This window comes from Tauraco erythrolophus, chromosome 8, assembly GCF_009769465.1.
Source record: "Tauraco erythrolophus isolate bTauEry1 chromosome 8, bTauEry1.pri, whole genome shotgun sequence".
In the NCBI taxonomy this organism is placed as follows: Eukaryota; Metazoa; Chordata; class Aves; order Musophagiformes; family Musophagidae; genus Tauraco; species Tauraco erythrolophus.
Window position 1 is genome coordinate 28,193,843 of NC_141472.1, and position 25,722 is coordinate 28,219,564.

The 25,722-nt window shown below is 40.7% G+C and overlaps 1 protein-coding gene across 4 annotated transcripts in view; it reads right to left on the minus strand.

Moving 5' to 3' along the window:
• The window catches only part of SMARCAL1 (SNF2 related chromatin remodeling annealing helicase 1), a 42,885-nt gene that overhangs the window by 10,188 nt on the left and 6,975 nt on the right, over positions 1-25,722 (minus strand). For all 4 annotated transcript variants that reach the window (XR_015222296.1, XM_086615786.1, XM_086615787.1 and 1 more), the window contains 7 exons: positions 21,807-21,987; positions 20,681-20,831; positions 18,177-18,335; positions 16,346-16,411; positions 8,471-8,611; positions 2,697-2,915; positions 1,826-1,896 (listed from right to left, as the gene is read on the minus strand). Coding sequence is in view for 3 of the 4 variants with exons in the window: in XM_086615786.1 (XP_086471912.1) it covers positions 1,826-1,896; positions 2,697-2,915; positions 8,471-8,611; positions 16,346-16,411; positions 18,177-18,335; positions 20,681-20,831; positions 21,807-21,987 (988 nt within the window). In the remaining variant the exon portion in view is untranslated. The remainder of the gene's footprint in view (positions 1-1,825; positions 1,897-2,696; positions 2,916-8,470; positions 8,612-16,345; positions 16,412-18,176; positions 18,336-20,680; positions 20,832-21,806; positions 21,988-25,722) is intronic.

Genomic DNA, 25,722 nt, shown 5'->3' on the forward strand with positions numbered 1-25,722 from the left:
CTGTATTCAATTATCCTTTCTATGTATACTTAGGATTGTTTTTATTTTAGAAGAAAAGGTCTCTAAACGCATGCATCAGAGTATCCTAAAAGTAGCTTTTCTTGCAAGGGTTCACTCTGACGATTTACTACAGCTTAACAATATAAATACATCAGCTATTTCTGGGAATTATCCATATAGCCTAACGACCAATGAAAGGTAAAATGATGCCTTTTAAATGCAGTTAAACAGTGTTAATTAAATGAAAACATCTGGCTTTTCCCACGGACTAATAGCTGAGCTAGAGAACCCATTTCAGTGTAGTGACTCGACAATCAGGTCAACTGGAGCCTGAAAAACACCTAAATAGCCTAAAACCTGTAACTAAGTATAGCAACGGCTATCAGAACAGATGATAGAAATGTCATCTTTTCTTTAGAATAACAAAGTTGTTGTGAAGCTCACGAATAGCAAGTTCTTTGCTAAATACAATACAGCTTAGGTCAGCAGCAACTGTCAGAAAACACCAAGCGGGATTTCCAGTGCTATATTAAGATGTATCAGTGCCTTGCAGACAGCTCCCAGGGTTCTGTGATGTTAAGATCCCAGTCATGCAACAATATCAATTAACAAAGAAATCTGGGAGGGAAGTGGGATTTCTGGATTTTAAAGCAAAACAAATATCAAAGTGACCATTCAGTGTAGCATGCAGATGCCAACACATTACAATTATTTTATATCTCATTCCCGCATTGGATTTAACAAATGGCTAGTCATTTCAATGGAAGTAATGGAAGACACTGTCATCAAGGGTGAGACATGGGAGGTGCTGATAATCACAGGCCAGTACCATTAGCTAGATGGTACTGCACATTAGCAGCTTATAACAAGTAGTATTTTAAATGATACTAAACCCCAGAAAAAAAATGGACTAGTTCCTACCAGAGAGTCAAGTAAACAGCACTTCATGGTTTTATATTCAGTTCACACTTGGAACTGGATATAAAGGGAAGAAAGTCTTCTAACCATTCACTAACATAAAAGGAAGAAACTCTTCTACAGAAATGAGTGCTGGGACTCTGAAGTGCAGTTCTGTGCCAAACAGGCAGATTCTGCAGCAAGGTCTGAGACTGTGAAATCACACAGCGCACATCAGCTGGTCCTTACGTTCAGAGGGCTGTGGAAAAGTAAACTGTTTTCATGTTAATAGCACACTACTTTTTAATAAGTCATACTAAAGCAACTCCTTTGCAGTCTCAGCAAAAGGCTAAGGATGAAAGGGCACAGAAAGTCACAGAAGGAAATTATTTCTAGGGAAGACAGAGTTAAAAGCACACCTATGGAGGAAAACTTTAGCTACTGAGGTCCCACGTGAGCTCTGTGGAAGAGCCAAGAACATCACTAGGGGCTGTGACATCCTTAGAGCATGCTACAACTAAAGCTCAGTCCATCTCGTAAGCTTTTTGGCTCAGGGTTCCTGGTGCAGCAGGACTGCAGCGTTTGTTTTCTCAAATTCTGTTGACACTTTTAGTTTCATTAATCCTCCTCTCCTTAAATTGAAATAGGGTCCAGACCAGGGAACTTGATCCAAGTCCCAAACACCAAGTAATTTTAGTGGTTCAAATGACAGTTTAGATCCATATCGGGAATGAAATCGACTTACTCAGCTTAGGAACTTTGAGAGAAGAAAATGTTTAGCGCATTGTAATTAAAATCAATTTTTTCTAAGCTGGCTTGAGGCTATGCTTCATGTCCCTGCACTGTTATCTCTAAGGCACCGTTTTCCTGTTCTCAATGGAAAAACACATTTTACTAGGCAAGAATGAAGCAATGACATGCAGCTTACACAACTGAATGGATTTTAGCTTCTGCCGTTCTGCTGTAGAAGAGGAGAAGAGCTTCCTTCTCTTGTTGTTTCTGCAGAGAGAAAGATAAATAAGCATGAGTCTCCGACATACCTTTTCTCCTTCTTCCTTACAGATCTGGGATGTCTGAGGCTGTCAATAAACACTTTTCTAGGAGAAAAAAACAGCCTAAAAAAAGCACAACAAAAGAGGATTGGAGGGGGAAGTCTCCTACTTGCCACTGGGCATGGCAGATACTCACATTCCTATTTCTGACACCTCTCTTCCTACCTCCTACTCAACTCCTACAAGTTGGATAACAGGCATATCACAAACATAGTTGTAGTTGAGAAAGCACCTCCCAAATAAAACGGCAAGGGAAAACTCTTAAGTTCTTACAGAACTGTATGAGCAACCTAGGACCTAGAACAAGCATTTGCCATCCACACAAGAAAAACAACCATGATAAGCAAAAATACACTCTTCACATTTTTAGCTATTGCTGTGTTCACAACAGGCCGTGTTTGTAGGGTGAACAGGATTACAAGGCAAGACAGAAGAGTAAGTACAGAGGCAGGAGGTACGAAAGACAATCAGAAAGGACTAACGAGAGAGGAAAGAAAGAGAGAGAAAAAGATATTTCACACAGAGACAAAGTAGACCACATAAATCAAAAGGAAAAAAAGTTGAGCTGCTTTGATTGTGTTGTACATTAATTTAAAAACTGTGCCTTCAACAGCCTTCCACTGTGCGTTCACACGAGGTGTGGCTCTGACCTTCCTAGGAACTCAGGGTACTGTTATTTCACTTATGTTTTTAAATAAAGGCACCTGAAATACCAATGGCTCATCACAAAAATAGTTTCTGACTTACACTTTCATATCCTTTGGCCATCTTCTTCGCTTCAGCTGCCAAGACAGCTTTGGTCTTTGCACTAATGCCTTCAGGAGCCACCACAACCATTTTGCGTTGCTTTGCTGGAAGCTGAGAAAGCACATCTGATTTCAGACGTCGGATCATGATGGACTCTTCCAGCAAAATTTTCAGTTCAGTTAAGTTAGATGATCCAGAGTAGTCCCAACCCCATGGCATCTGTGAAAGATCAAAGCCATTATCAGTGTCAAACTTACAAGAGGCTGACTCTTCAGGTCTGCAGGTGATCCAACAGTAAATAAACAAACTTCCAGGGAAACAGGACAAGGCAAGAACTTAATGGTCAGTAGGAAGAGAGATTTGACAAAAAAGACAATAAGATATAAGTGTACAAACTAATCCATGCAACATGAGGTGGTTACTTTTAAACTTCTTTTTCTCCTATCTCCAAGTGCTCTAGGAAGTGCAGGGAAGAGGGCTACACAGAATGGCAGGGATGCCCACAGCACTGTGCCCTGGTATTCATCCTCACACAGCAAGGTATTCCTGCTCTCCACTTGCAGCTTTGGGTAGACCAACAGAACTCACTGCAGTTCTGTGCACACACATTTACCTCAGCTTTAAGCAGAGAGAGACAGAAAAATCTGCTCCAACAGCAAAAAGATGAACATCTTTAACTCAAATGCCTTTCACAGAGCTGTTACACTTGTCTGACATGCCTAGTAAATGCTGGGTCAAAACTGCCTGCTTTCCACTGTGACCTGTCTCTTAATCGGCTTCCTGACATACTCTCTTTCTGCCATTATCATGTTTGGCTCAGACTCAAGCAAATCATAAATAAATTGTACCCCGAAATACATCACTCCAAGCATCGTCTCTTCAAAGCTCCTCTGAACAAATCCTTCATTTACTCCTCCTTGAAGCACTTGCCTCTGAACCTGCCCTATCCTCCATGATCCTGTGTGCAGACAATATATATCTGTTCAATTAATCTCAGCTCATCGCTTCTCCTACTAGCAACCCCACAGCCTATCATTTGTTCTCCAGGAAAGAAAAACTAAGCTGACTAAGCTAACAGTGGCGTCAAAATTGGAACATTCCCCAGAAGAAATATCTTTAAACAACTTTCTTTTGGACAGGAGACCAATAAGGTTTTTATGCTGACTTAAAGGATAAAGACATACCTTTCTTAAATAAGGTTTCACAAATAAGTATATGAAACACAGTGACAGTAATACTGAAAACCAAGGAGGGGGTGGGGGATAATCTTCCTCACAGCTCTAATTCCAAGTCTTACTAGCAGCGTCTCCAAAAAAAAGTCAAAAATACAACCTCTGGTCTTGGAAGAACAACTCAAAGTAACCCCCTACACATGTATACATACACTCTCCTGAATTGCACATAAGGGAGACGTAAGGAGCCTCAGCATCAACTCTTTTGATCTGCTGCTTCACTCTAATTGTGCCACATTAATTGCTAAAATAGATTTCACCTTAAAAATTCATATTTCTTTTATTTTTATTCCCCAAGAGAAACCTGCTGCAACACAGACCGGAAGTAAAAAAAAATGAAAAGAGCTCAAAGTATTCACTGCACCCTCCATCCTCCTGTAGAGTGCACGAGACAAAAAATTAATCATACCAGCCATGAAGTTAGTCACGTTACTGACTGTATCAAGGAATGGTGCTCTGACAGAACAGATGAGGGGATGAGAACATGCTATGAGACAGAAAGAGGAGGAATCAAACAGCTCATAGGCAATTAAGACCTCTCTGATATCTGGAACTGAGCATTCCTACTTCAGGTCAGTCTGCAATTTATTGCCATGTTGTACTGATGTGAATCATTAACTGACTTCAGATTCTGGCACCTACGGCCACCACTAAAATTCATTTGACTTAATATACTTCTACATAATTATGGTTCAATCTGATTATCTATAGCTGGTTCATTAAAGCAGGAAAAAATTCAAAACCTAGATACAAAGCTAGTTTGAATCCTGTAGAGTTAAAACTTTGGCTCTGTAAATAGCACAGGGGTATACAACTAGAGATAAGCCGTCCTCCTGGATCTAAGCCAAGCCCTCAAAAAGCCAAAACGGGTATTACTGCTCTGCTTCTCTGAAACCAGGAGTGCAACGCAGATACATCTCTCAGGTTCATGAAAAGCTGGCTCAAGTCTAGCTGAATTTATTGGCTTTGGGCATGCTGCATGAAAGCCAACAGTGCTGACCCCCCAGTCTTTGTGCCTCCTTTCTGCATTTCTTCAGGCTCGGTGGACCCAGCAGAGCAGATGTACAGAACCAAGAAGGACCCATCTGGTGCTGCACTCAGCCTCATAAGCCCTCTGCCCACACTGCACGGTGTACTGGTAGCTGAGTAGCAGGGATCAACACTGACTGGGCTGCTGAGTAAGACCTGCTAAGGGGCCTGGACACCCTCCCCAGGCCACCTCATTCTACCCATGCAGCCCATGTTTTTCCACTTTCCACTTCCATAACAAGTGATACATATGTTTTGTGTCCATGTAGCACAGTTCATTTCAGAAGAGTAACATCACAACCAAAAGAACAAGGCACAAACAGAGCCAACATACTATATACTGTCACATTAAAAAGCATATACAGGCAGAATCCCTACAGGATGTTCAGATTACTATACTTCTTTCATGGTGACTGTTGCTGGAACAATTTGCAAACCAGGAAATATGCTAGTTCTGTGCTGCATGTAGCTAGTGATAAAAAAGATAATTGTTTTTGCAATTATTAAAATATAGTTTAGTACATCCCATTGTGGAAGAGAAAGAAATGAGAGGAACATTTATTTTGCCAAAATACACATCTGGCTTTGATCCATAACATTCCAGAACGCACGCATCCAACTGTGATTTTCTTACCAAAGTGTTACAGCATCTTACATGAGTCAGTAAACTTATTACAGTGTTAGCAGAAGCTGCCAAACTCTTACAAATTTAGAGCATGTGCTCAGAGAGAAATTATTTAATATTTGCCAACATCACCCAGTTTGAAAAATGAATTCACAGCATGTATTTTGGGAAACAGACTTGAGATATTTTGTAAATAAGCAGGTGACATTTCACTTGCTGCTTTTTTAAGAATACAGATGCTGGCAGGTTGAATTACAAAATGATAAACTTGTATTTTATATCTTTTCTAATTACATCTGTCAGATACTAGTAATTTTCTATCATAAAATCTATTATCTTCAAACAGAAACTAGTCAGGTTTTAGTTTTACATTGAATGGTTCGGGTTTGTCACTTTTTTTTTTTTTTTCAATCCTACAATGCAATCAGATTTATTATTAATACCAAAATATTTTTACATAACACCTTTCATCCCGACAGATCCCCAAAAGCCTTGCAAAACCTCTCTGGTTCTGTGCAATTCCATCCCCACCTATAATGCTGCCACTTTCAGGACAGAAACAAGAACCTATTCAAGTAATGACAGCAAAAGTACCGCAAGTTCCTCAGAGAGGGTGCGATTCTTAACACAACGTCAGGTTAGAGCTGCAAAAAGGAACATGAGGGACATACTACAGTCAAGAGAGAATAACTACAATCGTCAAAACACCTTTTAATTTACTCATAGATGAGTGGATCTATGGCAACCCAATATTCAGCAGTCCCATTTTTTCCTCTAATACTATCCACATTTCTTCATTTCCAGTAGCCCCACTTCTCTAAATAACCAAATTCTTTCTAGGTTCACTCTATCATTTACTGACATTAACTGTGGCAAAACGTCCCAGGTGAGCACTGAGAAGACCAGTAATGTTCAACTGTCTAGCAGAGGCAGGTCAAACAGAGAAACAAAATTGTAGTAGAAACCCTGTAGAGTTTTTGAAGGGAAGCTGATAGACTGTGACCTCCATGCTGAGTTTCATGGTAGGCTGAAAACTTATTTACACAGAATACACTGTTACAACCTGGATCATGAAAAAAAAATTATTTCTTTCACCCAATTCAGCATCTTACCTGAAGTCCACATGCCTTGTAATTGAAGCAACAGCTAGTCATGCAGAACTTTACCCTCAACAGGTTTATGAAACTCCAAACCTATTTAGACTCACGTTGCAATTCAACTTTCATTTTTACTGCAGAAAACTAATGAGATTAAACTGCATCTCTTCATTTCCCTCTAGGAAGCATTCTGTACACTGCTCAGACAGGAATCTTTCAACAAAGATAATGAAGCTCAGCAGAAGACACAGTCCTCTCCCTCCATATGATTCCTACTATGGATGGAGAAACAGTAAGTTTATCCTCTGCTAGGAAAGCACTGCTTTGATAACATGAATGCTGTCATCTTGCAGAACTCAAGTTCTGTATCTGTGACTCTGCACGCTAAATAGCCTTACTTTAATCATTGGCATCATGACATGAGTACCAATGAATTGCTCATCTATCTTGCACATTTGGACACACACAGAACAGCACTACACTAGCTAGGGAAGTAAAAGTGGGCATTCAGATCTAGAAAAAAGGGGACTTGAGAACTTTGAGACTGCAATATGAATCTTCTTGATGGAAACTTGGCAGATGTTAGCTACCCCAAAAAGAGAAAAGAAAACAAACACAAAAGCCCTACAAATAGCTATAACTATTTTTATGGCACACACTGATGATGTTCAGTTCTTCTCTAAGTATTTTTGAGCACTGAAATCGTCATTTGGTGTTTATAACGACTTTGCTGAAAATGATTGCCCAGTCTTACAGAAAATGAGGCACAAGAAGTGAAATGGAGTACTCGAGAACAAAGAAGAGCAAGCAAGTTCACGTACTACAGGTCCAGGCTCACACTTCCAAACCATTCTGTGCCACGTGCTAACTACTACATGTTTGTCCTGGGGGAACTGGAAGTCAAGCCAGATTAGAGTGCTCTTGTTCTAAATCAGAACTCAGTGGAACTCTGGTTCCCCTTTTCATGTCTATGTAACCAACACAGAAGATCCTAGAGCCTCCTTGTACAACAGGCAGCAACGAGAGCTCTTCTCTCAGCAGTGTGTGTTCCAAAACACAGAGAAACCCTAGAGATTGCAAATCCAAGCACAGCTTACTTGCCCATACGTTAAGAGCAAGGCAGACATCTGCCATCATGGCTGCAAATGCTGGCTTTGTGCAAAGCCAAGATCTTGCAGTGGCTGGACTCAGTGACTGCTGAAACCACTGCTGAGCAGCTGGCTGAGACAAAAAAAGTTAATTTATTTTCAAGAATGCTGAGGACCATATCCATTTCCTGAATTAGAAGAGGGTGGAATACAAAGACAGATTGTAAGTCTTCATTTTTTACTTACTTGGAGGTAAAAAATCCAAATCCTAAGCAACAGAGGCCTTACTTTGTTAAGCAGTTACTAGAGCAGACTAGAAACTGTTGTGGGTTTCTTTTAAATCAATTAGCCCTGCAGCTGCTTAAAGCCCCCATAGTTACTCTGGCCATTTAAAACATGCTGAGGGTAAGTTCAGCTATGGGCATTTTTTTATTTATTTATTATTTTTTTTTAGCTTTTTACTTCCATGGCTTTCAGGGCACATTTTGACAAGTAGTATTACTGCCTCCATGTCTCAGGCCCACCATCATAGCACCTAAAGCTTCTCAGGTTGAGAGCTTTCAAAATGTTACTCTGGAGTGAGACTTTTTCTAAAAAGAACAGTAAACAGAAAGTATGAAAGAAAAAGCCTCGACATTTTGAAAAAAAATAAAACAAAATGCTGTTTGCAGAGACCCAGTCTGCCACTTCCCCACTGAAGTACCTTCCTGGCATCACAGTAGCGTAGCCCAAAGGAGTGGAACTGTGGGAAGAAGGCTGGCTGGACAGCTGCGATCTGCGTGTAGAGCTCTGCAGGCCGTGACATGGCAGGGGTTCCCGAAAGCAAGATCACTCTCCTGGCAGCCTGGGAAAGCAAAACGGAGCATCGTTATCATACAGCTTATAATATATGCAGAACCTGCTAAAAAGTCATCCCCAGTCCCGAAAGAAAATTCCAGAGCCATTGTCCAAGCACCATAAATGGAAGAGTACTTCACCTTCCACAGATACTTTCAGCCTTCACTGCCTGAAGACACTCAAGGACAGTGCTTAAAACTTTAGGAAGCAGGACCAACCACACTGTTTCTTATTCATCATTCACATGCTGTAAGGGAAGGGTACATCAATTTTTATGACAGTACTTTCTGAATTGGCATTTACCCACTAGACACATTAATATCTTATCCCTGGCTCAATGGTTCATCTGGCATCAGATGTCACAGGAAAATGACACACCCTCTCAGGTACATCCTCACCTCCAAAATAAATTCTCGTGTAATAAACCTGCCACAGCAAGCCATAAACAGACTGTCTTCCTCACAAAAGAAGAGGCCCACAGAAGTAGGATTTTTTTCCTTACTTTTTGTTTTTTTCTTTTTTAAATTCTACTAGCAAGGAGAGAAAGATGAAGTTGCCTGAAGCAGGATCAGAAGATGTCCACCTGACAGCCATAGTAAGTCTAGGCACAGCTGGCTGTTTGCAAGAACATGAGTCAATAAATACAAATCATGTCAGAAGACTGTGAAATGTGTTGCAGGGAGACAGGAAGGGAGTGGGGTGGGAAACCTGTATCTAAAGTAGGTCGTCCCAAAAAGTGGGGAAAAAAATTGCACTACAGACATAAGAGCCATCAAGATGCATTTCTACCCTCATACCTCCATTGTTATCTAATTCTATTATTAGATGAGAGCTATGAATTTCTACTGATGTAAATTCATATATAGTAGTTAAATTATAAATGCCTTGTAATTTCCTGCATGGTTTAGTGCAAGTTCATTAAAATAACAAAGAGATTCTTGAGTGACATCTGTACCAACAGCTCATTCACATTTAAATGAAAAAGAAAATGAAATTCTTTTATCGTTTCACTGAGATCTACCAGTCACCCAAATCTATTCATCTGAGTCATCCGCTCACCAACCAAATCTGGTGGAAAAAGAGTTCACAGATCAGCTACCGGAAATTAATTTCAGGACTCTTTATCACATATTTATATATAGGTTGTAATCAAGGTGGGACTTGCCTTCTCCCTCCATCCCTACTGAACAGATCAGAAGGAAATGTGATCACCACCAGGATCAGACAATTCCCACAAACATTTGAAAAACCAGGATATTTATTGAACTAAGTAAGAGGAGAGGTCAAACCTTTGGACGTGTCGGAAGGTGAGAGTTCGCACAAGACAGAGGTGCCTACGCTACTCAAAAGAGGGAGGAGTCACAGAGCCAAAGATACCCGATTCTATGACGAAACAAAGTGACAAAGCAGAAGTCAGGTCAGTTTTTAAAATTAAGGTAACAGTGGACGACAACTGAGCAGAACCTAGACAGTATCTGATGCCTTGCAGAAGCCTTTGAGGAGCAAACTGACACCGCCCTGAGAAACAGCCTGAAACGCAAGACAAGCCAGTCCCACACGTGCTAGTAACCTCTAAATTAAAAACTTTTTCCTCACGGACTAACAGAAGGCCACTGTTGGAAAAAGGCAACATGGAGACAACATGGAGGAGCAATTACAGACAGGTCATTTCAAACAACACTGGATCAAGAAAAGTTCACTCAAAACAAACCAGGGACATATTAAATGCAACGTAAACCCAACTGTGTTAAAGGTTTTATGCCATTCTCAAGGCTCCTCCTCTTTGGAGGGTGCTCCCCAGGAGCTACATGAGACAAGGTTGGAACATTAATTCCCCAGTAACCAAAACAATTAAAAAAAACCAACAAACCAACAAAAAAATTAAAAAAAAAAAAACCACAAGAGACACTAGCTCCAAAAGAGCTGTGAAGAACGTGAAGAAATTAATTCCAGGAAATTGTGTAGAACATAGGTGGTCTAATTCATTATCCCGAAGGTCCCTTTCCCTTTTAAAATCCATGACAGAAGGAGTGCAAAAGAGAAAAGAAGGGGAAAAAAAACCCAAAACCTTCTAGAAGACAGGTTTCCAGGTGTTGAAGGCTTACTTAAATCCTGGATGAAAGAAATGGCTTTGATTCATATCTCTTTCTACTGGTAACTCATTTCAAATAGATGCCAATAAGGATTTGCTCCTGCAGAGAAGTCTCTCCTGATCACTGCTTAATTCGTGTTTCCTGCTGAACCTTCTGTTCTGTCAGGAGTGAGAGCTTACCCTCTTTATTCCAAGGTCTATAACAATAATATGGCACAATAGCACAGAAAATAAGATTGCAGTGACCCATGATTGCTGACCAGCAAGGACTTTCTAGCAAAACCAGATTTGTCATCAATTTATACACATTTCCACATAGACGAACTAACATTAGCTGACTATTAGCATTTAGGCATGAAGTTCAGTCTTCCCCAGAAGCACTCCTCTCTCTCATGTGTCCTTGTGACTGTTCTTACAGCTCCTTTCATGTGAGATTGCTTAAGGGAACTCTAACAATGACTTGACTATCAGAGACCTGTTCTGTAGCCCTCATTTACTAAGTAACGTAAAGACAATTGTGGCTTTGTAGCATTACACTTGCACGCACAATACACCGGCAAGAATTAATTCCATGGCTGTGACAACACTTACAAAAGTCACTTCTGAAAGTCAAAGAATAATTTATGAAACGGTAACCCCTGATGGCATGCACTTTAGAGGTCAAAACCCAGCACCCAACCAATTGGAAGAGGAGTAGGTGAGGAGGGGGGTTATGCCACAAAGAAATAATTGAACATGCAAAGAGGCTCATTAACATACAATGACTGTCTCTGGTTTAAATGAATTTCACAGCATGAGGTCTGCCATATGCTAACAGACTGACATACTTTTTAAAATACGTGTGGCTGATTCTGGCTGTACAATTACACGTGTCCCCAGTTTTTGCTTACTCTGTCATTTGGAACTGCTTAGTATAAGAATACCTTATCCTGTGAAACGAAAAATCTGAGAGTGGTCATAACATAATAATCACCTGATGAAATAAAAGATTTGATAAAGGGATTGCTGCTGTTTTGAGGAGTCTATTTCTGTACTTATGTAAGACAGATAGGGCTCTGCATTTCGTAAGATAATTCTACAGTGGTTATTCCAAAAAAATATAAATGCCTTTCCCTATTCTTAAGTGACATCTAGACAGAGAACGTGTGTCAAATGGCAACAATCAGCTACGACTGAAGCAAATCACACTACCTCTCTATTTCAAGAAGGAAGAGAAGAGCAGATATGAAGATGCAGCCTTGAGGGCCCACAGCTTCTCCAGTTTCAAGATGAAGTTACTTCTTTCAGCAGGTGACAAGCAGCAAAGGATTATTTATCCAATCCCTATGGATCTGTAATGTCTAAAGACAGCTGCTATTTATTTCCGACTGGAAAGGGAGATTTGTGTGTTGCCTTCTCACCTTCAATCTTCAGCATTAACCTATTTCTCTCTATTACTTTTAAGCATCTCTTTATTAAAACAAGCATAAAGAGTATTAAATTCCAGCAACACAATCATAATAGAAGCAAAGACCTTTAATCCTGCAAATATCAGGATGTGCATCATGCTATTAACCTGAACAGCAGCTCAATAGGAATAATCACATTAGTAATATTACCCGAATGTTGTAGAACAAAGCCCATAGGGACCACAACAGGAATAATACCATTTTATACCACTGGAATCTTTGACTAGATAATACTTTTTATTTCTCAGTTTCTAACCCAGTTCTTCACTAAAAACTTACTGTCATGCTTCCAAAAATCTCATCCATGTTCCACTGGGACCTTCCCCAGTTTCCACTGCCTTGCAACACTCCACGCAATTACAGAAGAACAAAGACCATGCAGCACTTCGGCTGGTCAAAGGATGTAGAATGCTTTTCAGTCTGGTCCCAAAGAGATCCCACCACAGATCAGTGAAGAACTTCCATTTTGTTGTTTCTTCTTCATCTACACTCCCGGGCCTTTGCTGTTTTATGGATATTGGTAGCACGTACACCCCCTCTCCTGGTCTCTGGACCAGTCTAATCTTGGAAGGAAAAAACAAAATGCTTACAAAAGGCATAACACCATGACACTTTCTCCTCTGAGGGAAGCAGATGCAGGGCAGAGGTGAAGGGAATAACTAGTCTTGTCAAGACACCCAGAAGAATTTAGTCCCAACCACGAGACTAAAGAAAACAGCAAGGTGACAAGTAGGTTCTGTTACTGATTGCCACAGCTCTGGATCAGGGGCAGGGACAAGCTAGGCCTGGACACGGTGACTCAACCAAGGCCCAGCAGTATGAGGCTCTTTTCACTCTGATGTGTGTGCAAACAAGACAAAAGGACCACTTTGAAAGCAGGAACTTCCAGCCCTCTTGAGTACCGTAAGAGATGCTGAAGTTGGGGACAGATCTCACCCAGCTGCTGGCACAGACTGGCCAGTGTGATAGCTGGCTGAGCTTGAAAGCAGGATTTTGCCACATGCCAAAACATCAAAGGACTGTTTTCTACTACGGCTTTCAATCCATCCGCCTCCATAATTTTGCAGGGATGCACACAGACTGTGTACAAACTCTGCCACCTGGTTCCATGTAGGCGGATGAAGCCTTCTCCCCCAAGTCTGTACACCCACAAGTTTGCACATCCACTGGGAACACGAAGGGAATAAGAAATCTGGCCTAAATGTTTTGCTGCAGCTATTTCGGCTCACAATCATACAAACAGTAAGACAGAGTAAGTTCCTCTCAAAGTTTTGTCCAGTAACAATAAATTGGGCACAACATATCTACATACTTACTCTGAACTAATGACAACCTGGGGCAAGCTTCCAGGTAGCGAGCATGGTCATTGCATACATACAGCCATTATAAAAGTGCACTAAAAAGTCTTTCTGGTCACACTTCCCGCTTTCCCAAGCAAAACCTTCCTAAATCTCTGTCAGAGAAGCAGCTAAGTATGTTACAAAAGATACTGAATACTACACACACTGAATACTGCACACGAACACAGTTTCTGGGGTTTTTTAATATTAAAAAAATGTCTAGAAGTTCCCACCCGACAAACTTAGGCCACATGTTTGATACATGGTTCTCCTTGACAATTCTGTTCCACACTTGCTCCGCAATATATACAAGAGAGCAGGAAGAGATGAATTATTACTGAGTGGCTAAAAATACCACCTCATTTTGAAAACCAGTCAACGTCAGATATTAAAACTAAAATGAGGCTTTAAATGCTGTAACCATGGGTTAAATATTTCAGAGGTGGAGATTCAGCTTGGCTGTCTAACAAGGCAGATTCAAAATTAATATCCAAGGTAAGTCATCTTTATTATGAATGTATTGATTTAATCTGATTATTGGGCAGCTCTGTGTAGACATTTGCAACAATTTTTATATTTTACTTATTATTCAAACGGAGTAAGTCACAAGAGCAGATTCTATCAAGATAAAAAGAATCCACTAAGTACAGATGCAACTGACAGAAACGTTTCAGGCTCAGAAACATTTTAACTCGGATCTGTCCAGTGTCATTATGGACTCATAAATCCTTGTAGCATGTAAGGACCAAGAATCACATTTCTTAAGTGTTGTTTTTCTTCCCTTTTCTCTCCCCAGAAGTCAGTTCAAGGCTAAGCCTTCACGCTTTAGGATGTTGGGAACCTCAAAGGAAATATAAGCAACTATGGCAATTTCAGGAAGTTTAAAGTAGTATAATGCTAACAGCAGCTGGAAGTGGCAATGCTCAGAAGGTAGACAAGGCATGAGTTGGCTCCAGGGGCTCTGGTTACAGCACCGGCGTGCCTTCACACTGTGACCTTAACGTAGGGACTGAGGTGCTAGAAGCAGCATACCTACCAAAAGCTTGCCTATAGATACAGTTTTTTCAGTCTTTTCTAAGAGCCCCAGTACTGCTCTAACCCTTTCAGCATAAAGAAGGCAAGAGCAAGAATATTATCCTCAGCAGCATGTTTATCAATGCCTCTAATTCAATAATCTCAAAGTATCATGTAAAATATCGAAAATACTCCCCTTTTTACCCCATTGACTATTTACTATAAAGATGACACAGTTTAGTTGTTAAATCCAGAATTCAAGTGATGAAAATGCCTCATATTTTGACAGTTCTTTCAAATACAAAAGCATTGCTGTGATGTGACGTGCTGGGCCAGTAGTGGACACAGCATCACTTACTAGTAGTTGAACAGAAAGCCGCCAAAGGGGCTAGTTTTAGAGCAAAATACCTGTGTTGGAAAGCAAGGAGGGCAGAAGAGTGGCTATTATAGAAAATACTCACTTCAGAAGTTATAGTCAACAAGTAGGAGAATAAAATTTACCTGAACACCTAACACAAGACATCTGGTACTATATGCTGTTTGCAGGTGAGATAATGCATGATATGAACATGAAACTCTTAATGCTTTCAGAAGACTGAAATTCAGTTTCAGAAGCATCAGTTCTCAATCCTCTAAGATCAGTGATGTGACAGCATAAAACTCTAAATTATTCTCACTACGTTCATACAGGCAATTAACTGTCGCTTAACAGCTACCATCTTTCACTCTCCTATCTTGTAGCCTGCAAATAATTTTGACAAGCCGATCCTTACAAAGCTACAAGTAGGAAAGGATGAGACTGTTTTTTGAGCGTTTTGCAGTGAGGTAAATTTGTTATTTCTGACATACCCCCTACTTATTTTACTTCAAACAGCCCATAAAATTGGGCTTCCTACTCAGTTTCCAAACATTAAAAGCCTGAAGTGATTTGAAAGTCAAGAGAAGATAAGAGTCAGGCCTTTAAAGAGAACAATGAAGTTATTCCAGAACAACTACCTTCAGCTTGCCATTAAGAATCTTGCATATAAAAGATCATTGCTGTAAAGCCATTGCAGATCTAATCTTCCCCTTATACACACTTGCTGATAATTGCTGGAGAGGAACTGCATTTACCTTGTTCTAACATACAGACTGTGCACTATCTAGAAACTACTCATAACTTTAATCTGCCAGAGGCTACCAGGGAGAGTCTGATGCTTTGATACCAGGACAACAGGCAGACATTAAAATTTACATTTCTCCTGCTATTGCATATTTGAATGTTGCCTCCCTTCTGTGGGCCCCTTGTCTCACTAACCTCACATTCTGCCCCTTCCTACTAGTTCTGTACATTTAACCAGCAGGAGTGCTCCTGAACTCCAGCCACACAAATACATTGGAAGCTTACAGTAACAGGTTAGAGCTCAAAACCAAAGCCAAGAAAGGGACCTAGGTAGTGTCATTTTGATATACAGCAGTGATTTGTGTGCCAAGGAGTAACTGATAATCATTACTTTCATTAAACAAGCTACACTGACACTACTATATTCTTTCTACTCTCCCTGAACACATTCAGTAAGTTTTGACATTCCCTTTTTCCCATCACTGTAACACTCATCAGTGGCAGTACCACAATTAGATCAAGGGAGCTTCTGAAATTCTTTTATTAGGTTTCAACATCTAACATTTGTATGGAAACAAGCGGCTAAGCCAGAGATAGATTTTGCTCTTGGATCTGCAAGGTCACCTGAATTTCCACTTGCACAACAATACAATTCAGCTGCTGGCTCCTAAACCTGGTATATGGAGCAACACTGCTTTGGGAGCCTGACCTTAGCTGCTGGAGGTTTGGCACCCAACATACGTACCTTAAGTAGAGGCATGGCAGCTCGGCAACGTGCAGTTTTTATGTTCTTTAAGAAATGAGATTCATCCTGAAACAAAACAAGCATGAAAGTGAAAACAGTTCTGATCCATGGTCCAACTGCAGGCTACAGAACAAATTCCCAGTATTCTCAGCTATCTAATATTACAAGCCTATCATCCCAGAGGATATTTCAAGCACTGGGATAGTCACATCAAATTCTAAATAAAAAGATAGCCTGGAGAGTGGAAGGCTTCCTACATTCAAACTTGCGGCTGCAAGCAAATGGAACAGAAATCAGACCTTAAAGCCATGAATCTCAAACGACCACAAAGAAGTGAGCAGAGGGGGCTGGAGAGGGAAGGAGAAAGAGGAACATTATTTCCACCACTGATACTCATTTGTCCCTATGTGTCCTCTAAATGCAGCAAACACAGGAGGCCTATACAGTGCCACTTCCCTAAATAAGGGGTTAATGAAAACAATAAGGAAAAAATAAATCTAATTAGGATCCAACTGTTCAGCTGATAGGGCTCACCAGGTAGATAATAGCCTCCTACTTGAGACATCACCCCCAAACAGGCTACATTTCTACTGCTGTGGCAAGGCAGAACTTAGACACAAAAAAGTAATCAGCGCCCTCCAAGGGTAGTACATTCTCATCTTTCCACGTGTGGATGAGCAAGCAACGATGCATGCAAAGACAATACAACTGCTTCGCCTCTCAGGCACAGCCTTCTCCCTCCTGATTAACAAATAAGCTACATTAATGTTCCCAGCCATCAAAAGAAGATTGGAAGAATAAGCACGGAAGCTCAGCACTCAGTAAGACTACTCTCATCTGTGAAAACATATACAGTGTCCAAATTTGAACATATAAACACACAGAAAGAACATCTGCCAGCTCAAGGCTGGTAAAAGGTTTCAGGGCGGCAGCCCTAGAGTCAAGTCCCTTTACCCTAAGCACCAGCATACAAAAGTAACAATCTGCATTTCCACCCTGACAGAATGTCTCGACAGAGAGGAGGCAGGGGAAAAAAATGAAAATAAATCAATTCCCCCATGAGTAGTTTGGTCTCCAAAGAACTGTTCCCACATTGCCATCTGATGCTGAGACACAAAAGGATTATTATATTCCAGTTGTCATGATCTTAAAGACAGGTGAGTATGTGTGATGGAAACTAGACTGAGAACATCAAACACTCATAGTAAGCCATGTAGACACTTCTGGTCTCTATTGATCCAAGCTGGATCTGAAACGCTAGAGGTTTTTAGTAACTGAAATCTAGAAAAATGCCTTTCACCATGGCTCTGTATAAGGTTAAAAAATAGATTTCAAAGTAATTTACAAAAGAGATTACACAAGTGATCAAAGAAAGCTTATTGCAGACTGTCAGTGGAACACAAGCAAAGGGAGACTTTTTTAATGCTTGACCGACATGATGTTGAGAGGTTATCTTGTTTACTAGATAAACACTAACACCACCCTGACGTCCAATCCCCTTAAAAAGATACAATTCCAAGACTATTGTATTGACACATTAAATACCTTGCTCTCCAGCAGAGGACATGCCCAACCATAATGAAATCAGAGAGTCACCATAACCAGTAAAAGAGAAAATACAGCCTTAGGAATCAAAAAGGAATTAAACTGTACTAGTTATCTCAACAGGTTTCAGAGAAATCTCCTACTTCTACTCATGAGGAGAGCTGTGATCACAGCCACAATTACAAGGTAGTTTCAGTCCTAAATAAGGCCCACTTCACAGCATACAACACAAAAATTATCCCATTCGCAGCATCCAATTAACTTCAAATGTTAGTATACCACTTACAATAATAACTACTTGGAATGTGCTGTTAAGTTGCTTGTCCATCTTGCTGAGGAGGTCAAAGCTGATGATGTTGATCAAGCTTGCTGTTAGGTTGTCTTTACCAGTCACTATGACATTGGTGCTACCTGGACTCAAGGATGGAAGCCACCTGTGAAATGCCTGGAGGAAGAGGAAAGCAATTAATTGCATTCTGCTGCTTATGTCCTCTGTCAGGACTCCAAAGCACTTCATAACGCATTCTCATGAATGCTTAGAACATGGAGCTACCCCACGCTCCAGCAGACATCAGCTGAGAGCACAGCAAGAGTAAGGAGTCTTCCCAAAGTAATCACCCTAGTAATGGGAAGATGAAGAATGGAACTCAGGCTATAACGCCAAATCTACCTTCCACAGCTAGGAGGGCTCAAACAAGCTCTATTCTTGCTTCTTACTGAAAAAAAAATCAAAAAAAACAACAACAAAAAAAAACCACAAACAAAACAAAAAACAATCCAAAACCTGATCTGTAATAATGTGCATACAATATTACCTGCTATGCTCAGAGTCAGAGAATGCAGTGACGACTACTGACAGAAATTTAGTTTTCCCACTCAATAGGAAACCTCAGGCTGTGAAACTCAGACTTCTAAGCAGTAAACATCCCTCACAATAGCAATGTTTAACTCCACAGTGAGGATTAAGTACAACTCACTCAGATCAACAAAAACTCTTCCACTACCTCTCCTTGTTAAAAAGTCTACGAAAAATATCCCAAACAACCAAACAAAATGAAAGGATCAAGTTGACAACAGACCAGCTGCTCTATGACAGCAGCTGAAATACATGTGGTGATAGTCATTCAAATCAACCTCTTGAAAAGCTCCACACCCCAGCGCAAGATATCCTCCTCCAAACCCATCTGTTAGCTGCTGAGCACCCACCATTTCCCTCGTAATTGTGTCCCCAATGACACCAACCTCTCTGCAACATTTGAGTTCTGCTGATATTGCTCTCAGAGAACTGGTTGGGGCTTTAGCAATCAGGATCTGGTCCCTACAGAAATGTATCCAAGGAGCAGTGATGAGAAATGGCATCTCTGTCTCTAGGCCCTTCACTTGTGGAAATCCTCCAAGCGTCATTCCTCTCCTCTGGTCAGCAACCACATGCAGCAGCCTGAGGAGTTAAATGCCAGCTTCTCACATTTCTTGTTATGTGAGAAACTAAAAATTAACTATCCTTCACCACTTATGGTAAGCATCACAACCAAAATGGGCCAACATGTGGGCAAGGTTAGATCTCAACCAAAAAAAAAAAATAAATGTGACTAACACTAACTTAAAACTTAAACAAAGGTGGAAGCAGTGGGACAGTATCTGGAAGCTCCTAGCTGTACTGTCCTCCACTTTTATTAAGGGCACGTGACTAATTCACACTGTAAAAGTAATCCTATATTTCTCACTCGATGCTGACCTTTGTCCACAAGAAATGCCTTGGAACTGCCCTGACTGTAAGTTTCAATGCTGAACTCCAAATTAACATGGCTGCAGTACTTTTCACCCAAGAGTACCTCTCATCTTCCCACTAGCTTCCTATGGCACCTTGAATATAAAGGCACTCAGTGGTGTGATAAGCATCATTCCCTTGTTCAGTAAACAATCTTCTTTTCTTGTCACCCAGCATTTTGTTGCACTACCGGATTTGGAAACACAAGCCAAGACACTCTAACAACCTGGTTACAGCACAAAACTAGCAAATCCCAACCAATACACTTGTCATCAATGCAACATTTCAGGGAAAGCTAAACTCCTAACCTCTCCTGCTCAGGCATGAAATTACTGACTGAAAACCTCTGGTTCACCTTTTTCACCCACAGTGAACATTTCACTAGCCTATGGCAATCCAACAGCCTTAGTGTACAAGCCATGACAGTGATTTATTTCAAGATACATTTCCCAACCACACAAGCTTTCTTGGGCTTCTGATCAACATTAATAAAAGACTCAGAGGAGTCAGCAGCACACAGCGGAGAGGCCAAAAGACATTACAACAGACCCTTCATGATGATAACGAGGCCTCTTGAACAGAGTGGAGAATCCCAGCATCTGGGCTTCTATTCCAGCCAAGGGACTAGCAAATACTGCTATAAAGGGCTTGAATACAACAGACAATTGCTTGAATACAACTATTGTCTTTGACACTGTCAAGTAAAATGACTCCCTGGAGCCAGCTGACTTGCATGAACAAAGTTAACACAGGGTCAGGAGACATTTTCTCTAGATCTTCCTCTTTACAACAGATCAGCTGGACCACAAAAAGAAAATTGGCTAATAAAAGAAAATAGGCGTATATCATACAGTCAATGCCAAGCAATTTCCCCCCCTCAAGTTTCTAAATGGAATTCGAATTTTAGTTTCATCTCCTTAACACACATCTTCCAAAACTGTTCACTTGTGCAGAGTGCAAAACAGCGTAACCACCACACGTGCCCTCTACTGGCCACCTGCACATGTTCAAGCCCACAGTACCTCTGCCCATGTAAACCTCACGGAAGAAGGAGTCACCACGAGCAAGGGCCATTCCTTTCGGTAATAAGCAGCAATGCAGATCGCCTGGATGGTCTTGCCCAAGCCCATGTCATCCGCAAGAAGTAAACGTCCATTTCTTAAAATTGCAAAACTGGGGAAAAATAGAGAGGAGAAATAAGTAGGAGTCGAGAAATGGGTTACTATCTGTCCTAGCAGCCGAGACGAGCACAACTCATCATCACCAAGTCTATAACAGGGATCACCTAGAAGAGATCTGGGTTCTTCAGTAAAGCTGGATCTCCTCCCTTAGCCTTAAAATAAGTGAGCAACTCTGACAAATCTCTCAAAGCTTGGAAGTTCCTGAATATAGTGGTTCAGCCCAGTCCTTAGAGACTTTGATTTCATACGAGGAGTAGTCTCAAGACTTTACAATTATTTAAAGCACATTCTTTCCATGATATTACTCACATTCTGTACCAGTGTTCATCCTGGCTAAGCTAAGAAAATATTATTAATAACAATACCACTTTAACACCAGTAAGTACAGACTTTCCTGGATTGCATCTTGAAGTCAACAACTAATGACTGTACATGACGGGGACAGAGACATTTGAAAGTTTATCTCTATATGTAATCAGTCATTTTAAATCTTTCAGGGACTGGGTCCCATTTCCTGGCACTTTCCCATGCGTAGTTAATACTTAAAAAACAAAAACAAAACAGATGTACTTGGGGAAAAAAAAAAAAATGACCATACAACATAAAAAAAAATAATCATATGACAATTAGGCACATACTGAATCACAACAAGGAGATCAGAGATGTATCACTCAAATAATTTTATGAGACTAGCAAAATGCTACTTTCCTCCTGACTCATGATGAAGAATTCTAACTAGAAACAGAATAGATGTGTCACTCAAAAAAAAAACAAACCCAAAACAAAAAACCCACAAAAAAACACCCCAACAAAACAAAGCATACCAAACAACCAAGAGCCCAGAGTGCCAGAATGTAACAGTCCAAGACTCTGGAGAAACGTGGAAGAGAACACAGCCTGGGGACCAATCTAAAATACCCAACTGTATGCAATTCTATTCTATTAACAGCATGCAAAAAGGACATACTTCACACCTTCCCGCTGAAAGGGCATGAGGCTCGTCACAATTTTGGAGTCCACTACCGAAAGGTCAGCATCAGGAATGTCTGTCTGTGATGTAGATCTCTGTATTTGTGCAGCAAAGGTTTGTATTACTGCTTCAGGCAGTGGTTCCACTTCTACTGACACAAGGCTTTGTAACACTTCCACTGCAAAGAACAGAGCAAGTTATTATCAGAAGGGGCAATATACACACAACTTACATTATGGATGTCAGGGCACAACCCTCGACCTCATCAAGAATATTATTTCCTATCCTGAAACAGCTCAAGAAAGCACTGCATCATACACGGGTGTTGGCCTGGTCTCTTCTCTGATGCCTATTTCAGAACCATACGATGAATCACATCTCCTCCCCTTGTATTTAGACTTGGTTATAAAAAACTGAACATCTGATGCCATCATTCAGAGATGATCTCTACTAATACAGCTGGTGCTAGATTATTCACACTGAGGGCAGCTTAGGGCACACTCTACTCAGAAATAAAAGTATGGATTTGAACAAAAGAGCTCTGGAAGCCTAGAAGGCAGAGGCATCTTTATCTTGACCTTGGCATTCTGCATTAAACAAGTCTGAGGTCTCCACCATCTCTGAGTGATCAGGAGTGACCCGAGACACAGTGACCTAAAGAAGATTATATACATCTTTGGGTTTGAAAACTCGCTTCCTCCTCCTGTTCCCCAAATTCACACAGGTTTGGCTCTGCCTCCACTTTATCACTTCTTGTTTACTGTGTTTGGATAAGAAAACAGGAAGCACCTCAAGATTTGGAGAAACTGCTCTTGCACCACCATCAGCCACGCTCTGACAGTCATCCTTCAGGGACACGGTACCAACAGCAACTCTCCACTCAGCTAGTCTCCACTGCTGTTCTCCTGGGCAGAAATAGCTTGCAGGCCAGAACCAGCCTCAGGCAGCCACTTGAGTCCCTCACCACTACTGTTGTTTCACCCATGGATCCTCTCAACTTTACAGGCAGCTTAAAACCTTCCCAGTCGAACTAAAGGGATCCCTAGCCTCTGTTATGCAAAGACTTTGGAGTGTTCACCTTTTCAATCCATTAACCACAACAAGCAGAGTCAGGGCAATTCTCCTCCTAGACAATCATATTTCAGTCCCTTCCAGTAGCCTCTCTATCCCATCCCAAAAAGATAAAAGTATTCCTTCTAAGTCCACCACTAAGTTTATATGAAAAGAAATACCAGTTTAAAACACACAGTGAGCTGGGACCAGGAAAACACGTTTAGTAATCAATCTTTGACCACTGACGGAGAAGCAAAAGACAACTCTATACTAGGAATACAAGAACACAATGCATGTGCACAGATCCTTCGTTGCAAGAAGCATTTTTTTTTTATTTATTGGTTGGTTTGTATATGAAGTCAGGAAGATATAAAACAACTCTGAAAAAATTACCACAGCTATGCAAACTGAAATAAGAACTCACTATACCAGCAGTAAACGCACCTCCAGAATTCAGTTAGGTATTTTCATTTCAGTTATCTCCAAGAGGAAAGCAGCAGAATGGACACCTGCCATATGAAGGGGGAAAGCAATTCCAAGAAATATACATATGAAAAGATTTCCATTTGTGGTTGGGCAATGACCAAACTTTTTAAACTCTCCAGTTTAATTTATACTTCTTCAATAGCAGGAACTCTCTCCACTCGAAGTACAGCACAAGCTTGTTATTACACTCACAGACTGAGATATGTGTTAGCATAATTGCTACAATTTGCTCACTGATAATTCTGTTGCTATTGTTCTGTACATGAGCTGGGAGAGTGATTAAGATATATCTGCCACCAGCATGATTCATCCAACAGACATTTTTTACTGAAGTGACCTTTATATAAAGATGACTGAGCAACTAGGCAAAGAGACATTAACCTCTACGAACAGTTCCCAGCTAACAGATATCTCTGCTGGAAATGGCAACCAGCCTTTTAAAATTCTTTTTTTTTTTATTTATTTTATTTTATTTTGACATAGGTAATTGAACAGGCACAAAGTGAATGCTGTTCCTCAAAAAGCCACATGCTAGAAGCCTCAAATGCCCTCACAAATTACACCCTGCAAGAACATTTATGGAGAAATTTGTTTTTGCTTTCCTTAAATCTGTGGGATTCTGAATACTTCATGTGACATATACAATTGCCAGTCAGCACAGCCGAGAGAATGACAGACTGGGAGATGATGTGTTTGCTCAGACTGCCGAGCACATGCTACAGGATCCGGCCCTTCGTGTGTACAAAAGGCCCTTTTAACAAATTGAGAGAGATCATCAGCTTTCATTGAAATTGGGGCCTGTCAACATCCCAGTCCTGGAGTTTCATAAGAGTCTCCCCTAAGACACGCTCGCCTGCTTTCATGATCTGGCATTCCTACAAGGCCCCACAACATGGCTTTCAGCCCTACAACCATTACTAATGTTATTGAGACGCACATCATAGGAGTATGCAGATACTCAATTATTAAACATGCTTTGGTATCCCATGGAAGCAGGAGTCCATGCTGGAGAAAAATCTACTCTGAGCAACAGCATTTCAGCTCTGAAACACTCAGTCACGCTTTCTAAGGATTTGTGTAGAGCACCTTGCTTATTATCTTTCCGAAGCTCACCGCCATCAAGTTCCACAGCCACACACCCTCACACGAGTACCAAGGCAAACACAGCAGGCCAACTGGGATGATAAATAATAATTATAATACTTAGGACTTGCATAACGCTATTCATTTCAAAGCACTCTATAAATTTAACTAAACATAAAAAACTAAGAAACAGATGTGTTAGGGGCATGCTGCTGAGACTGGATTATTCTGCAAAGAGGCATTCATTTTTTAAGAAAAAAACACAAAACACAACAAACCACAGTTCTACATTTCAGTTCAGTGAGTCACAGTTTCACCAGCATTACACAGATGCATAAAGGCAGGAGTCTACTTGTCAACTTTTACCAAGAAACGTTGTAGCGACACTATGAGCATAGATTCCACTTGCAAGGGAAAACATGATGCTCTCAAAAAAGATTTTTTTTGCTAAGCTTTCTTTTAAGCATCCATCAACCAACACCAAAGCATTTTAGTAGAGTACGAAATTCTGCTTCAAGAATGCTTCTGCTTGAAGCAGATCTGCATGCTTCTGCAAAAGAGACAAACAGTTCTTGTTTGCCTCACAATAATAACTCAGATATGGAAGCAACCTGAATTCTAACCTGCCTCGTAGATCAATTAAAAACTTAACAGTTGTGTGCTGCCTGCAAAGCCACTATTACTAGCAGCAACATGTAAGGCTGAACACAATCAGCTAGATAGTCACCACCTAGACTGTAACTGTGGATGAACTGGTTGCTACAGAAATCATCAGTTCACTTGAAAACCTAGTGCTCTGACCTGTAAAACAATATTTGCTGGGTGCGAAATGAAATAGCACAACACCGTGCATACTACTTAAAGAGTCAGAAGTGAAACAGCCTGATTAGCTGTTTGTTTTCTAAGCAAGGGGTGGCTGTGCCAGTTTACAAATTGATATACACACAAAATGAAGCCAGATAGACTGGCACTAAGGGGAACACAGCTAAAAAGAGTCAGTAAGACAGAATTTTTCTAAGGACAGGAAGGCCTGGCAGCCACCATGCTAACCTCTTCAAATCTGGAAAGTGGGACAAAGGAATCCATTCTCTTGCAACTCCTTAGTTCAAGTAGAGCTGCTGTATGTTATAAGCAATAAAAACAACTTGGTGATAGTAAATACATTCATGCACTCTAAGAAACAGTACAGAAACTCAGTGCAGAATCTGACAAAAGAGAGCCGCCCTCCCAATGGGCCCCTAAAGGACTGCCATGAATAACACACATTTATTAAATTTTAAGCCTGGGCAAA